The sequence below is a fragment of the Manacus vitellinus genome, unplaced genomic scaffold, assembly GCF_001715985.3.
Source record: "Manacus vitellinus isolate BGI_N305 unplaced genomic scaffold, ASM171598v3 scaffold_3_pilon, whole genome shotgun sequence".
NCBI lineage: Eukaryota > Metazoa > Chordata > Aves > Passeriformes > Pipridae > Manacus > Manacus vitellinus.
Genome location: NW_021940535.1, coordinates 2715670 through 2733266, shown reverse-complemented (window position 1 = coordinate 2733266; position 17597 = coordinate 2715670). Strand labels below are relative to the sequence as shown.

Genomic DNA, 17597 nt, shown 5'->3' with positions numbered 1-17597 from the left:
CTGATGAATTTGGGAGTATGATATGAGAGATAACTCTATTATAGATCCAAGAGGTTATGGTTTCTCTATAAAGGAAAAAAATGAATTCTTCATGGTGCCAGCGAGATGGAACTTCTCTTTTGCACTGGGGAAGAAAGAATATGGCTGCTCTTTTGCAAAAAGTTTCTTCAGCTATTTAGCAACCTGTAGAGATGCTGGTAAATCAAGTCCACTGGTATTATTCTTTTTTTTTTTTTTTATGAAGCTTATTAAAAGCCATCATTCAGCACTTAAGATAGTTAAGTTATGAAGAGGGGGAAGCAGTGTGTTTTGGATGAGGTATCTCTTCTGCTGACAGAATAGCAGTAGGGCTAACAATTATGTTTTTGTGGACAAGTTGTGCAAGTTGTGGACAACCATTTTATGTAATAGAAGTGGGAGGCACACTGTTTTTCAGAAATGGAACATTTAGCATACAGGGTGATCTCTAGGGCAGCTTTGGGCTGACTGTTCAACATATTCTGTCTTGAAATCTAAGTGGATGTTACTGTACATAAATCAAATGGCCCTTGAATCCTTCAGTCATATTGTGTTTATTTGCTATATAAAAATCCTTTTATGAAATCAGTTATCAGTGTTTTATGCATTTGGTGCATGAAGAAGACAAAGTTGTGAGAAGTGAAGCAGCTTGTGGAATACCAGGGTGAGATATGAGGAGCAGAAAGATCTTCGATGTCCAGAGTTTGCCATGAATTCTTCCACCCTCCCACAACAGTTTTACTTTTGCAGAAACTTGGAAGTTCAGTCCCTCATGACAGTTGTGTGTGAAATGCTTGTGGAAATTATGTTTTCCTTTAAAAAATGTTCTGGTTCTTTTTCTTTGTTTGTCAAGAGGAAGCACCCTTTCTGAAATTAGTTTTGTTTCTTTTTGCCTTGCTTTTGTTTAGTGCAAGTGTTGCACCTTTTTATCATACCAAATGTATTAGCAGAAGTGGAGGAAGGTGTTTTCCAGTTTTGATTCTATCATGCCTGGTATGTTTAGAAATAGTTAGAATTCTTAGTGATACATTTAAGATGCAGTACTACTTTGTTTTTTAAAAATAAAAAGAAAAAACAACAAAACTTGCTAATTCTCTTGTTGGAATACTTTCTGTATTGGAATGGATCCTTTTTCACTGACTACAGTTTTGCATTCCTCTGCAGCACAGAGAAGTGACTATACTCCTGGACATTATACAGTGACTTTTTTTTTAATCTATTTTGCTTTGTATATAGCCAAGTGAACTTTGCAAGTGATTCCTTTTCCCTTTCCCAGCCTCCTTTCCATACAAATCATGTTTATTTATGTTGTTTTGGGATGAAACTTAGTTCATTTTTCTCTGAAATGAATGTTGCCTGAAAATCTAGGTAGCCAAGAAGGAGAAGGAAAAAATCATAAGTAAACATTGAAATCTCCTTTTGCCAGATTGTGCATAGATGAAGCCAGCAAAATATGATTAACCATTTAAGAATCGTCTTTTTGAACGGCCATGGCTAGTGTAGTAGGAAAAGAGTGCTGTTTTAAATTGCTCTGATGCTTTCTTTCTGAACATGGTAGTGTTTTTCTAACTTGGCTATCTTTATGATCTCAGGTGTCCATTACTTAATGATAAATGGAAATATATAATGTTGCTTAAGACAGTTATAAGCACTTAAGTATGTGTATATGGTTGATCAGTAAAAGCTTGCAGCCAGTATTCCACTGTCTTTTAAAATCTATTACACAGTACTAAGGTTAGAAAGACAAATGCGGAAATAATCAAAAAATGAAGTCTGAAAATCAGTTTTCGTCATCCCTAAAACTGCACAGAAAACATTAACCATCAACTTGTTTTGATCCATAAAGCGATCTGGTTGGCATGCAGGTCCTCTCCCTATGAGGTCGTGTTCAGAAACCTGGACAAAACTGGTGTGTCTCAGGTTTTCTTGCCTCTTCTCAAATGTAGCAGGCAAGGCTGGTGGACCCTACCGGAGGCTAGAAACCCTGGCCAGAAGTGTGCAGTGGAAGTGAAGAAGGGAGGAGAAGAAGCTCTGACGAGGAAGTTGGTGAGCGGTAGTCAATTCTTTGTGCTGGTTTAAAGGTAAACCAGCAGGGGAAATGAACCCAACTCAAAATGAGAGATTATAAGTCAGAATAACAATTTAATAAAATAATACAATAAGTACGATTATACAGACAAACAATTGGTCTTAACCCACAAAACCCAAATGTATAACCCAGCACCCTGGGGCATGAACAGAGTGGTGTTCTTTGGGCCCTCTGAATCCAAAGTAAAGGGAGAGGGGAAAACCTGTTGGTGAGAGTGCTGTTGCAGTCTGGTCAAGAGTGGTGATTGCAGTCTGGTTGAGAGTGGTGGTTGCAGTCTGGTTGAGAGTGATGATCTGCAGTCTTCCTCTGGATCCCACGAGTGGTTAAAAAAGTTCCAAGACTCCGAGATTATATATTCTCCAGTTCAGGCAGGAGTTCCCAGTGCCTCCCTCAGGGCGGGGAGTTCCACAATGGGTGTGAGGACAGGAGGCACCCTCCTATCTGGCAGGCCTCTTAACACCCAGTTTATAGCCTGAGGAGTCAGGCTGCTCTGGGCAGAGGGTGTAAATGGTTCATTGCTAACACTTTCTGGGAAATGGCATGGAAGGCTGTAGAATACACAGTTTTGGGTTGCACCCATACAGTGATGAACTGGTCCCAGCTGTTCTAACTAGGACATTCTCTAACTCCATGTACCACAAGCCTTCTCTCCAAAGCTTTTAAGAGCATTTTTACCCCTAGATGAGGGGAGGGGAGACCATGTTATCAAAATTTTCGTCTATCCTTTCCTTCCAGGCTCTCCAATCTCCATCCCTCCTTGCCCACTCACATGCACTCATCCTGGGACCCAAGCTGCTTGCTTGTGGCTGGTGGTAGTATTTTTGATGACTCACTGTGTGAGGTAGTATTGCAGCGTGCACCTCTGCGAGAGCTTGTGCATCCTCTTTAGTGGAGAAAACTGAGAAGAAAGTGAGCAGGGGGGGAAAAACAGATTGGTGTTTGGGAAGGTCAAAAACTTCTCAAGGTTTTGACCTTGAGAAGGTTTGGGAAGGTCAAAAGGCTTAAGGAGAGTTTTTTCTTTTGTAAGGAGTGTCTCCGGGCAGGGAAGACAGCTTCTGAACTTTAACGTTTATAGGTAAATAAATGATGTCAGGTTTGGGGTTCTCAGAATACCATATTCCTGGTAGTACTGCTAAAAGGAATATTTCACAATATCTGTGGATTAGGAGCTCTGCTGTTTTAAACTAATGCACTGATGTCCAGAAGATCATTCAAAACATCAAGTCATTTGGTGTACAGGGTTAGAGAGATTTCTGGGCCAGTTTTTTTCTTTGTTTGAAAACATCCTTTGCTGTAAACCTTATGTTTATTTTGTAGGATTCTTCTGAATTACTTAGACTACTGATGAGGCATGTGAGCATGTGAAAAGTCTCATTTCTAGGTTCAGGTATCCAGCTTGCCTGTGTGGACACTTCTGTACAGACATCATGTATCATACAGAGCCCCACACGCAATTGGTTGGATTTTATGGAATGTGAGGTGGAGTTGAACTTGAGGGTGCCTGTGATCACACTTGTGGATATAGAAATACATACACATATGCACAGGGAGATGTATATGGCATTCAAATTTTGCCCTGAGACCTTGATGAAATCATTGTCCACTACTGAGATTGCAGCCACTGTAAATCAGGACTGGATAACCCATAACATATTTTTAAACAACTGGTATGCTTCTGAGGCCAGAAGTACAGGGATATAGTGGAAACATCGACTCTTACTGCAACTGTGCAAAAGGATGCAGCAATAATTAAATTTCGCAACTAAATAGGTGATATCTGCCGTCTAAACTGAAGGGTTGCCTGGGTTGTTGCAAACAACTTAGCTATTTGTTAATGATTTCATTTAGCTGTTTGCACCCACCCGAGGAAAACGGGAAGAAATATCGATTCTGTTCGTATGCAACACTATAATAATTTTTTTTCTGTCAAGGCCAAGGTGACTGTGCTGAAGATGTTGCAAAGGAAGATGGTGCACCAAAGGCTTTGTAACTCCTCTTTCACTCTTTTGTGGCTTTTAAGCGTGGCTAATCAAATTTATATCAGGCTACAAACACCTTTAAGGCCTGATGTTGCTGCTGGCTTGGTAGAAAGTGACAGCACAGAATATGTCCCCCAGTGTCTGAGCGAAATGAGGCAGTTACCCTCAGATAGGCATAAACGTGCTATTAGATGGTTAAGAAATATATCCCCCTCCAAACCCTCCTGGGAATTTATTGTAGCGCCTTTGATGTAACTAATTAGCCTGCTCAAAGTAAGCAGTGACTAACAGTCTAATAACTGGCTAATGGAAGGAACTTCATAATGTTTTCAAATCAGGATCCTTTTGAGAGTTTTGCAATAGGCTGAGGAAATTTTTCCTTCTGAGAAATGGCTGCCTATAGTCAGATGCTCATGTCTGTCATTGTCTTTAAGTTGTATTTGAGTCTCTTGGCTCTTTGAAGAGGCTAGATATTGGAGAAGGGCAGTGATCTTGAAGATATTCTGAAAGTGCAAAGCTTGAGTTTTAGCCCTGATCAGCAGACTTTGAATAAATGTTCTAGTTTGCTGAGGCTGTTGCACAGTAATTTGCCATTTCTGAATTTGCTGATTTTTGTAAGGTAGAGCAGTATTTTCAAAGGAGGAATGATAAGGTAAGGTTGGTTTTTCTAGAGATTTCTTTTTCTCATGTGAGTTTTCCAACACTTAGGCAGCAAAATCAAAACATAAAATTTTATTATATCAAGGAAGGGAAATGCTTTTGCTGGCCTTCTAGTTCTTCAAATTTAAAAGGAGAAATCAAACAGGTTAATTTTGCCAGTTAATTCTACCTTCAAATGTCTTCTACTTCTGCATTAAGGCTTTCTTTTTTTCTTATCCACTGGAACTACAAAGCACTTGTAATACTAAGAGCCCCTTTCTCATCAAGCTAATTTCCAGCATTTCCACGTGCTAACAAACACCTCCAATGCATTTTTCAGGCACAGACTATTTGTGCCAAATGGTTGGAGCCTTTCTGATGCTGGACATGCATCCCTTTTGCTCTACTTGCACAGGTAGTTTCACTGAATCCCTGGGATTACAGTGTGAGTAAAGCAAGCAGAATTTGGGCCTTGTAGGCCCCATGAAGGTAAACTTAAAAGCTCACCACCTGCTTGGTACCTAGGTGCAGGGTTTAGTGTTTCTCCTGCCGCAGTCAATGTCGTCACTAACACCTAAACCAGAGTGCTGGGGGCTGCGCTCTCCAGCGGTGTTAAGTATCACCGCAATAATCCACTGTCTGCCATGGGAGAAACACGTAGCCCTGAACTTGGGAAGGGAGAAAATGATTTTCAGCTGTTTTGATTTAAATTGTTTGTTTTTGTTATTTTAAAGCCTGTGTGGAAATGGGCTGGGAGAAGGCTTGTTTAGGAATGAGGCTCCGACTTCTTTGGAGGCTGACCTTGTGAGTTGCTGAGAATTAGTCCCTCCATTAGCTTCCCAGAGAGTCTCAGCCCTGCAGGCTGGGCCTGCGGCTGGGCATTGCAGGGGTTCAGGCTTCACGTCTCAGCTAGCTGGTGGTTCAGCTGGGCAGCTTGAGGCAAACTTGGCCAACAGGATACTGTGGGAATCTGGTTCACAGCAAGCAACTTCAGCAGCTTGTTCTGAAGTCATTAAAGACAGTGGGATGGCTCAAGTGTCAGGTCAGTAACTTCAGGCATATACCCAAATGTTTCTCTCTTTCTTTCCCCATATCCTGCATGATCAGTGAGATGTAGGATCATGTGTAAGGCAGCCCAGCCCTGCCTTCTGCCCTCCTCGTCCATCTTTGAGGTTGAGAGTCCTGGGACTAACAAGGAGGTTTCCACAGCACCCTGTGCCTTGTTGTGTAAATAGCTGTGTGCGCAGCTACCTCTTGTGTTTCCTAACTAGGTTTTTTTCAGCTTATAGAAGATTTTTAGCATTGTTCTATAGATCTGATCCTGGGGTTTGAGGATGCAGACTCTCAGTTAAATCCGGTAGGTGTTTGCTTGTATGAAACTTGAAAGGTAGTTTTATTTTACATGATTTCATATACATCTGTTTAACTTCAGCCAGTTGGTTTTAGCTGGGAGCAGTTGGGGAGGCAGCAAGCAGTGTAAACTCATCTGGATAATAAAAAAATTGAGATTAAGGCACTGCTACTAACAAGGCTCTCTCTGATTTAGGGGTCTGAAAAAGTTCACCTGAGTTTTTTAAGCTGCTTCATACCATTCTCAAGTTCTCCAGCAGTCTTGGGGAAGAGTTACGTACACAGTTGGAAAAGGCTGCGAGCGACGTTCTACTGATAACAGTGCATTGGTGGTTTGGTGTTGGAGCAGTGTGGGCTCTGCACAGGCCCAGTCTTGTCTCGTCCAGGTCAGTGGGAGCTCTGCCATTGACCCGGAGGAGTGTATAATCAGGCTCTGTTTCCAAAATCATAGGCACTTTATCGATGCAATATGTTCTGTCTTCCTCTGTACTTTTGAAAACAGAACTGAACTAAGTTGTGCAGTAGATGCAGCAAAAATGAACGTATGTCACAGTTGAGGAAAATAAGGAAGAGTGTGGAGAGTATTAAGTAGGTTTTTGTGGGGTCCTCTCTGCTTTGTTGATAACTCCTTTTTCTTCCAGTGAAAGTTTAAGATTACAAAGAAAGAATATAACAGGTTTTTCAAAACAAACAAACAAAACCAAAAAGGAACTGTGTATTCATATTCCAGAGGTCACAAATCAGTTCTTGAAAAATACTATACATACGATAATGGAAAAATAACTAAGCTGAAAATCCATTTCAAGTGGGAATATAAAACTATACATTTTCAGTGGTGAGCTCAGATAATGTATGTTATTTATAAACACAAAAGTCTTGTATAAGGTATGCTTAAGCATTGCTAATAAAGTGAGTACAGTACTTGTTATCTAACAGATTTTGTAGCCTCTCCTGTGATTGGAGTCTATTTTTAAAACCAGTTATGAACATTGTGCTTCATATCTGTGTTACTGTTTCCAGAGTGCGTACTTCTTGTGCAGTTTCTCCAAATGCAGGAAAATAACAAACTTGGGACCAGGAGTGCCCAATTCAAACTACTGTACCCACCCAAAACAAAATTTCAGTTACAGCATGCACTGTTTTCAAAGGCAGGCACAATCCTCCTGATCTACTTCCTCCTGTTTGCTCTTAAGGTGGCCAGAGAGTAGTGATCAGCGTGTGTATGCAAGAAGGTGCAGATACAGGTGTCCTAATGAGCCTGGCAGTTGCTCTATTGCATCATTTCGAGAAAGAAAATATCAAGCGTCAAAAACTTAGACTTTCTTAAACATGAAGGGAATTGCTTTCTTACTTAGGTATGTGCTCTATTAAGAATCTAAATAATCAATCTTTTTTACATTCCATCTTTCCCCTTCCTTCTGGCTCACAGCAACCTAAAATGCTACTTTTCTGGGAAAGACTGATATTCTGACTTCAGTTTTGTAATTTAATGATGGAGAGTTTCCTTAGTAAACCAAATTTAGAGTACTAGAATGCTTATCTTATATCCAGACCTTGAACATAAAAGGCATTTTATACCAGCAATTGTTCATTTAATGAGCAATTGCAGAGTGCAGGATGGTTAAGGGATTGAGCTATATGCACCATTATTGCAAGAAGTATTCTGAAATACCAGAAATAGGACGTAAGCTCTGATCAGGGGGACTGTGAGCACAATTACCTTCTTTTCAAATCCTTCTGTGACACTGCGGGAGGAAAAAGGACTTTGAAACTTGAAAGGAAAGAGCTTGCTTTCAACCTCAAAAGCTAGGAGGAAAGGGCTCTGAAATTTGCTCAGTATTCCCAATTCACCATTAGCCTGTTTCTTCCTTTAGCCTCAAGGCATTCTCCGCTTTTTGAAAAGATGTTAAGAAATTCAGTCACAATAGAGAGCCTAGTTTTGAACATGTTTCACTCGGTCCATTGAGGTCTGGTCTTCAGCCTTTGTGTGGGGTGAATTGAGCTGAGCAGCAATCTGGTTGGGGAGAGGTGAATGAGCAGTCTCTGTGCAGTCACAAATTCTGGCAAAGAAAAGATTACCCTTTCCTTTATTTTACAATATGCATTCCTGTACAATCCTGCTAGTGGCAATATGCAGAGCCGAGCTTGTGCTTAGGTCAATATGGAGCACTTGGTTTATAGCAACTCTTGTTAAGTTTGTCTTGTAATTGAAGCTGCTGTTGACCTTGCTTGGAGACCATTTGTAAAACCGTTTATTTAGCATAAACTGAAATAATAAACCCTCCTTCTCTTAGGCCGATTGTGATAGGGTGACATTAGTTTGATTTAATGATTAGCTGCCTGACCCCTCAGCTAGAGAGAGCTGCTTGAATAGGGAGAGTTCACTAGGAAGCACACAGGAAGAATACTAATGAGCTTGTTAAATTTAGCATGGCACCAACCACTTTTAATTCCTCTAATGGGAGAAGCACTGCCTCTGAGAGAGAGGGAGGGAGATGGGGAGAGGGGGGGAAAGAGAGAAAGAGGAAAAGAGGGAGGAATGCCCATGTCCTGGTAGCCAGAGAATTTTGGTAAGAGAAGAGGAGAGCTTAGAGGGACCGTCAGCCAGGGTCTCTTGGACTGAGTTGTAAGTACCTTGTCTTTTCTCTTACCCAGCCTAAGTGCGTTTGCAGATCATTCCGGAGATAGTAATGCTCTCTGCAAGTTTGCATGCAGAAATGTGGTGATGAAACTTAATACATAAACAGATTTAACTGGCTTGGTGTTGTCTTGTTTAAGCGGGGGTGTCTCTGAAGTGTGTTGGGACTGATTTTTAGTGTGGTGTATCAATAGATTTCAACTTTTTTTTAGTTGCTGACTATAAGGGGTTTAAAGTAAAAGAGCTTCTACTTTGTCTTGGTTCATGACAAAAAAAAACCCAAACCAAACCAAACAAAAACACCCCCCCAAAACAAACAAAACAAAACAAAAAAAAACAACAAAAAATTCAACAGGGAAAGAAATTTATATGGATTTTTTTCATTAGGTTTTGGTTTGTACTGATTTTTTTAACTTTCTGGGTAAATTAGCTGAGCAATTAAAAGTACGTTTATTCAGTGATACTATCCAGCATGAGTTTTTTGAAAAAGCTTTTTGATTCAGTGAGGTGCTCCATAGTGCTCAGCAGTTCTAATAAAAACGGCTCCTGATTAGAATAGCAGGACTAAATAAGGTATTTCTCAGTGGATGGGAGAATCCTGGATTAATGTGATCATTCTAGACTGGGCATTTCTAACGCATGTCTCTGGCTACTGGCTTGTTAAGTCAGAGTAAGGGTATACATCAAGAAAGAGAAGCTTATGCAGATTGCTCTTGGGGCATGATTATTTTTTTCTTTTTCTTCTCTTATTTAACCTTTCTCTCTTACACCCACAAAAGGTGGGATGAATTATACTGGAGTTGGTGGGCTCCCACCACTGGGAATCAGGTGGAGATGAACTTTGGCATTTGTGTCTCTGCAACATTTTAGTAAATCAAATGTTTCTTTTGACACTAAAGCTGGCCCTGCTTCTAAAACATGAGCAGAGCAGTAACAAAACAGTTCTCGTGTATTTGGCTGTAAAGCCCCTTTGGCAGACGCTGCTGGAGAAGTGGGCTGTTTGCTTACATTTTTGTTATAGAATCCCACTTGTTGCCATGGTGGACAGTGTGTTCTGTCAATAATTTGGCCTGGTGCGTCTTGCCTGCACTTACTCTAGAAACTTTATTGAACGATTCAGTTGAACCAGAACAAGATTAGACAGCTTTCCCCTTTTGGCACTCTGGAGTGGCTCGCCTGCCGTGAGAGTAGGCAGCGTTTCTGCAAGACGAGTTTCCCGCTCCACGCTGGGGGAGCTCCTGCAAACCTCTGACTGTTACGTGTCCTGGAGCGTGGGTGCTGTCAAATTTCTCATCTATCCCCTACCAAAAGCAGCTCAGTGGCATGGAGCATGAAGCAAATGCTTAGCGAACTGTTTGGTCAATGAATATGCCTCACTATTGCAAAAATGCCATCATGTGTAGTTAAATACTTCTGAGGGAATTTTTGCATGGCAGACAATGCACAGAAACTTTTGACTCGTCGCAGCACACGGCGATAACTTCATAATGGGGAGAAAGATGGATGATGCAGTAAGAAAAGTGCTGCTTTTTTGTTTTTCTCGTTTTATTTTTTTTCCTCAAGTAACCAAAAAAGGGGAAAACTTATTAAAACAAACCATATTTTTACTTTAGTTTCTAGGTTACTGAAAGTAGGTTTTGAATTTCATTCAGCAATTTGAAAAATCAGACTTTTCCATAATAGTCACTAGTACCTTGATTCATGACACATGCATGTTTTGAGAAGGAAAGTATAAAAGTGGAGCCTGCAGACAGACATCGGCTTCTTGTTGTATACCAGGATGGCAGTTTTAACAAATATTATCTTTATATGGAAGAGTAAAAGAACCAAAATCCTATCTGATCATCCTAGTGATTATACAGCCCCACAAATCACCCTAGCTTTCTTCTTTCTGAACTGTTTTAGCACACATTAGGTTGCTCTGCTTAAGGGTCTGTCAGAATTTCAAATGGAATGTAATCCCCTATTTTTATAGGAGTTTACATCTCATCAGTGAAAGTTCACTCTAGGTTGAAATTTAACATAAAAGACTCTGGCTAAAGAGAAACCTGATGGAAAATATGACTTTGGGGTGATTTATATTTTATTTTTTAGTTATACAAGCAAGTTTCTAAAAACCTCCTGTAAGTTTTAAAGTTTTAGACCCCCTTTTGCAGTTCTGTAACTAAAACCAGCTTCGGTGTAAAAAGTTGAAACCTTAAACCCTGCTAATCCAGAGCAGGGACTAGTGCCTGTGCATATTAATAAAAAGCAGAAAAGGGCAAAGGGTTTAAACTCTGTAATGTTGTTGTCTATTTCCATTAACTATTTCTCCTCAGACCCAACCCTGGAAATTCTCTGTATGGAGAATTACTGCTGGCTGTAAAAAGAATTCTGTCCCTGGAAGATGCTGATAAGTCAGCAGACCCTGGTTGCAGTAATACGTGGAGATAGAAAAATAATTAAGTGCTCAATAGGCTACTGTGCTGGGTTTTCATGTTTGTTGCTACTTGGGGGGAGAGAGAACAGGGAGAAAACTAGTGAGCAATGCATTCTAGGCAATGGTGTAGCTAGTTTATACGTATAATGGCCAAAATTCAGCTCCAGGTATCCATAAGGACAGAGCGTGTTTCCAATCTAATTTGTACAAAGGCACATAGGTTGAGTTACTCTGGTATCAGGCTTGCTGAAAGTAGTCACCTAGTGAATTGCTGGCTGGTGCTTTTGCTGTGTGAACAAGTACACCAGAGCAAGGTGCAAGTGAAAACTTAGCCCTGACTTCAAATCTCTTGACAACTGAAGTGCAGTCTTGGCACTGGTGTCAATCATTCTTGCTTGCATGCGGGTTGTAGAGTAAGAGCACTTAAGTTTTATTTCCCAAGGGTGTTTTCATTTCCTTTTCTGGTTACCGTTTTTGTGCCCAGTGTTTAATAATTTGAGATTCCTTGTGTACTTCTAGAACTGCGGAGCAACTTTGAAATGAAGTGTCTTTATCAGTACTCCTTCAAGATGTGTTGGTGTAAACTCGCATGTGCTGTGTAGTTGATAAAAGAAGGCTGTACTTAGAGCATGGGTATCGGCCAAGGATTCAGCAATCAATCATGCTTGTTTAGAGGAATGTCTCTGTGTTTTAAACCAATAATGAAACTGAAGGAGGGCATTTACATTAGAGACTTGTGTACCTGACAAAGCCCCTCTGCCACATGGCATGTGTGAAATGCACCTGGAAACACACATCTGGCTTTTGAGGAATATAGCCACTTTGTCTGGTTTTCGAAGTATGTGTGCTTTTTAAAATTAATTTATTATTACTATTAACTTTTATTAATTTTAACAGTGGGGGTTAAAATTCACATGCGTGCAGAGGGTTGGTTTAGCACCCAGTCCTGGAGCTGCCTGCATAGAAGGCTGGTGGAGCCATGATCAGGAGGCTCTTTTCCCATCACAAGTGGTACCATAGGCCTAGAGCCTTACTCCAAACTAGGACTTGGGTTAGACCCTCCTAGTTATTATTATTATTATTCCCTCTGCCCTTTTTCCTTTCCCCTTGTTGATTAGGAATTTGTATGTTTGTCTGTGGGGATATGGGAAGAAGAGGTAGGAGGAGCTTACCCCACCACCCTACGTGGGCGCTCATCTTGAGCAATTGTACACATTTTATTGTTGCCCACCTTAGTTCTGATCACTACCAACCTCCCTGCAAGGCTTCAGCCCCTCACACAGGCAAAGCCCCAGGGACCTGGAGCTGGGCTGCAGAGCAGCGGTGGGTGGCTGGGTGTGATTTAGGCCCAGCTGGTGGGGTTCATCTTCTCCTCTGTGTGACAAATCATTTCTTGACTCCCCATCAGGGAGCCTGAGCTCCCAGCCTCCTTGTCCCAGAGGCAGGGAAACAGCAAGCCTGTGTCTGTTCCTGCACAATTGATGGCCCCGTTGGTAGGGGCATCGGTGCATGGGTGACTGTGATCTACTGCTCTGCCGCTGCCGGCTCCAAATGGGCAGGCATCCCCAGGCCATCCCTCACAGCCACACAGGCACCTCCTGTCACAAACTTACACTGGGAGGAGGAGGGCGGCGGGGGGAGAACTTTTCTTTATTGTATTTGCTATAAATGGACTAAAAGTGTGTGTCTCTCTTTTTTCTTCCCTTCTCTCTTTCTTCTCCCTCGTTTTTTTGCAGAGGATGAAAGTCCTGGGCAGACCTATCACAGAGAGAGAAGGAACGCGATCACAATGCAGCCGCAGGGTGGGCAAGGCCTCAGCAAGATCAGTGAAGAGCCTTCCACGTCGAGTGAGGAAAGGGCCTCATTAATCAAGAAGGAGATCCATGGATCTATATCGCACCTTCCCGAACCTTCTGTACCTTACCGTGGGACGCTCTTTACCATGGACCCCCGAAACGGTTACATGGACCCTCATTACCGTGAGTATTGATTGCTGGTTCATTCGGGGATGCAAAGTTGGAAGACTGTCAAGTTTAATGTAACTTTATTTGCCACTTTGCATCATTCTCAGGGAGAACTGCTTTGTCTGGGGGGAGTGGTGTTTGTGGTAAATGCAATCTTTTTTTTCCTGAAGTTAAAAACCAGGGTGCAGTTGCATTGCAGCTAGAAATTATCTCAGGCCTCTGCAAAGCAACTTCCACAGGACATCTCATCTGTTGCTAATCCTCCTCAGCCATCCAGGGTTGCGTTTGCTCCACCTCCTTAATGCATGAAGAAAAAGGGCCTCATTAAAGAAAGCACAGAAGGAAAATGAAACAGGCCTTAAAAATCCCTCTTTTAAAACAACGTTAAAATATGGTATTGAGAGGAGGAAGAACTGTGCCTTGTACAATGAGAATTTGGGGGATTGGAATGCTTATTGCTGTGCTTTAGGAGTTTTTGTTTTGTTTTGGAGGGTTTTTTAGACATTCACAAGTGTGTTTGAGAATGCAGGCTGATGGAGTGGTTTTGCAATTTTCTTTCCCAGCTACAGTTCCCTGAAGTTGTAAGGGGGAGGAAAAAAGGCAAATGGTTTCAACTTCTGAATTCCTGCTCAGGCATTAATAAAAAAGTAAGAAATTAACTGACACTTGAACACAGATGTGGAATGGATTTCTCCACAGGCAAAATATGAGGGAGTTAAGCAATTTTTTTCATCTGCTTCTAGTTTACAAAAAAGAGGAAAAAAAAATCATTTAGTTGTGTAGTAATGAAGTACATCTTGAGGTGTCAAGGCTTGTGCCTTTTGATTATAGATTTATCACCCAGCCAGGATACAGGTTTGCCATTTAACCTTGCAGTCTCCAATTCCAGATGATAGGCTTAAGACCCACAAAGAGAGAGAGGTCAGTCCGTGTTGTTTTTTTTTTTAAACATCATTCAGAAATTTTAGTGTTTTAAGGCAAAAGGTCATTAGCCAGACGACTGATTAGTGAGGACAGCTGATTAGTGCCTGTTATTTTGCTAAAGAAAGTGCCAGGGATAAAAGCTAATTTTATCCCTTCATTAGTTGGGCTAGCAGCAAAGGGGAATGTTCACTCATCAGGGTGCAGATCAAAGTATGTCTTGCACAACCTAAAGTCTCACCAACCTCCTTCTTAAAAAAAGGAGCCTGAGTGTTAATAAGGATGGAGGTATTATGAGAAAACGAACACTTGTTGGCCTTGTAATTTAGATCAGTATTTAAAGGAAAAGTTTGCTGTTAAGCTTTTGAGCTCTTCTTCAGTGTAGGCAGTTGGTTTTTGTGCACCCTCCACCTCCTGTTCTCTCCTACAGACCTGCTCAAACCCTCTGGGGGAGTTACTCATCTTTCTGTTGAGGAGGATGTGCTGCAGCACACCGGCAGCAGACTCCTCTTCCAGAGGGGCATGAATGTGAAGTGCAAACGGCCGCTCAAGAGCAGCAGCGCATAGAAATATTAGCTTGTGGGTTGGAGGCACCATTCATAGCTTAATGGTTAACAAACCCCCAAACTAACTTAAAAACAGACAGGCAAGTATTTTTGGGGAAGCAAAATAGCTTTTCTGTTTGTAGGCAGTACAGCTGGGGAGAGATGAAATGTGTGACAAAAACAATCCCCAAACAAACAACAAACCTTATGCTGAATTTAGTGGTGACGATTTCCATTTTGACCATCTGACCAGCTGCCAGCTCACCCCTTAAATCTTGTTTAAAGTGTTATTGATACCACCGAAGGTTCACACAGAAGAAAAGGGGCTGGTTGGTCTGAATGTGTCTGAGAGGTTTACATTTAGTTTATTTTGTTTTATTTTCTCAAATTCACCTTTTGACAAGAGTTGTCAAGATTTAATGAAGCTGCTGTGTCTGTATTGTGACCAATATTAGTTATAACTAACTACCACATTAATGCTAGCTGATTAGGCTGTGTGGACTACTAGAAAAACATTGATGTCAGAAGTTGAGAGAACACCAGAAGTTACCCAGCATCCAACAACAAAGAAAAGGTAGATAAGTTAATTTTAAATGAGCATCATGATCTTAAAGCAAAAATCAAAGTCAGAAAACATCAGATGGACAGACCTGCTTCACTGCTGCTGTAGTGAGTTGTAAATTTGTATTCACTGATTTATAAAGTCCCTCAAGCTATAAAGTCCCTCTGTCACATAAAGAGCCATCATGCTTTTATTTACCTTTAATAGCTATGATACAGATAGACAACTAAAGAGACAAATGTCTACTTCGATTTATAGGAAAGCAGACAGTCTTACTGAAATTTTCATAGTGGTTGTATCATTTATATATGTAAGACATGCTTTCATCAAAGTGGTGATTGTATTCAGACTGACACTTTTAGTGGTCCATATGAAAAAGGCTGAATAATGTAAACATACCCAAGTCCCACTGTAGCAACAGGTAAAGAACCAGCAAAGCTATTTTTTCCCTTCTTAGTTTCTTGCTAGTTTTGCTGGGCATATGGATAGAAAATACTGTTTTAATTCAACATAGTCAGATATGTAAACATTCATAGTAACTTCTTAGTTTCCCTGTGGTAGGAAAATATAGACTTGTCAAGATCCCTAATTTGTGCTTTGTATTTAAAAGTGTGGGCAACTTCCTGTAACACAGGAAAAGGCAAAATAATTTTTTTAAAGAAGGACATCTGCATATTTTCATGGCAAAAAAAGCAAAAGAGCATTTAAGTCAATTCTGTGTGGAATGCATGTCCCTTCCAGGAGCCACAGTTATTAGAAACAACTTGAGTGCTTTGCATTTCTACATGTAAATATGTATGAGTCTCTGTACATTGCAGGATTTATTTGTTGGTTTAATTTTTTTTCTAATTAAAATGACTGATGTTGTAAATGTTGGTAATAATAGTTACCATAAAAATGGAATAAATACCTCATTGAGAGGGAGTTTGCTCTCCTGCAGAGTGTGGGTGGGGAAAATGGTTGAGTTTCAAGTGAACCAGCTTTTCAAACAGCTGGGATGAAACATGCTATGGAGCTGGCAGCCCTTCTGCACCACCAGAGAGCCCCTCAACCATTTAGCAACTGAGATTGTGAGTGCAGTCTCATTCTCAGCTCACAGTCTTCTATCCTCCAACAGATAAAAGTGAAAACACAGGCCTAAACCAAAAGTTTTTATCTTCTTTTTTGTTACAGATTTCTTAACCACTATTTAAACACTGCTCACAAAGTGTGGGGAGGGGGGGGTGTTTTTGTTTAATTTTTTAAAAACTTTTTTCATTTAAAAAGCTTTAGGGACAATGATAGAAATGCTGGAGTTTCTCATCATATGTTGCACCTTTCTTTAGTGAGAAGAGCAGGGTTACTGGCCTTAATAACAGTGTTTCTTAAATGGATTTAAACCCTTGTGTTTCTCAAACACTAATTCCAGAGGTAGATTGAGCCCCTTGTTAATGTAAATTCTGTCTGTAGAGGTGGGGCTGAGGCAGGGGAGATGGGGATAGTAACTTGCCTTTGTTATTTTCTTCCACAATTTTAATTTTCATGCAGATTTATGGCAGTGCTAAGACTCCCTGTCTCGCAAGTCATTCCTCATGGAAAAAATGAATCATTCCTGATGTAAACACTTTGATTTAAAACATGCTGTTGATATTCTTCCCTGGGTTTCACAGCTCATATGAAAGAATTGTTAGTACCTAATTAGCAAAGCCTGAAGAACTATTTCAAGTAAAAAGCAATGAGAGTTCACTTGGCTCTGATCTAAAAATTTATATATACAGGAATGTATGGCCCTGGCAGCAATCTCTTTCAGATAAATTACTTCGTCTCAAAGAGATTGCACAGGAACTCACTTCTTTCTATTTTTTTTTATTTTTTCCCCTTTTTCTTTTCTTTTTCCCGGTACTCGTTATGAAGGATTCATTTTGCTGGTTTTGAAGCTTCTGTATCTATCTGGGGAAGTGGGAACTGCTTATTGCACATTTCATAGGATTAGCCCTCCAAAGGTATTGATTGCCCTCAGTTCCCACTGACTATGCTTGGACTTAGGCTTTGTAAGGATTGGGCCTTGCATAACTGTCTGAGTTATATTAGCCAGTGTTAGGGTCATCTCAAAATCAATTTGCAACGTGAACAAAAGACTTCAGCAAGGAAAACACAATGCTGGATCACTAGGTGCACTTGCTCATTTACTGCATTTTAATTTCTGTTGACAAGAATTCCTTTTCCTTCATCTCCCCATAGGAAAGGAAGAGAGAGGGAGGGTGGGGAAAAAAAAAAGGGGATTGGATTCTGTTTTTTCACATGCAAACTGGTAACTGGAAACACTGTCTTAAAATGCAATACTTAGAAAGCAATGACTTTTCATGGCATTGAGGCTTGAACCACAATGGCCAGCTATATGTGGCACATTGGACTAGTTTCCCAATGTCTCTGGGTGACAGGAGCCTGGGACAGCTTTTTATAGAGAGTTTCTCCCCAACCTGGTTGGACAGTG

General features: G+C 40.8%; 1 protein-coding gene across 3 annotated transcripts in view; it reads left to right on the top strand.

Annotated features, from left to right (window-relative positions):
- The window catches only part of GLI3 (GLI family zinc finger 3), a 210545-nt gene that overhangs the window by 54265 nt on the left and 138683 nt on the right, over window positions 1-17597 (top strand). For 2 of the 3 annotated variants that reach the window (XM_018075744.1, XM_018075746.1), the window contains one exon: window positions 12869-13111. In XM_018075744.1, the coding sequence (XP_017931233.1) occupies window positions 12869-13111 (243 nt within the window). Of the gene's footprint in view, window positions 1-8651; window positions 8702-12868; window positions 13112-17597 lie in introns of those variants that run through there. The other variant, XM_018075745.1, reaches the window with a different exon arrangement.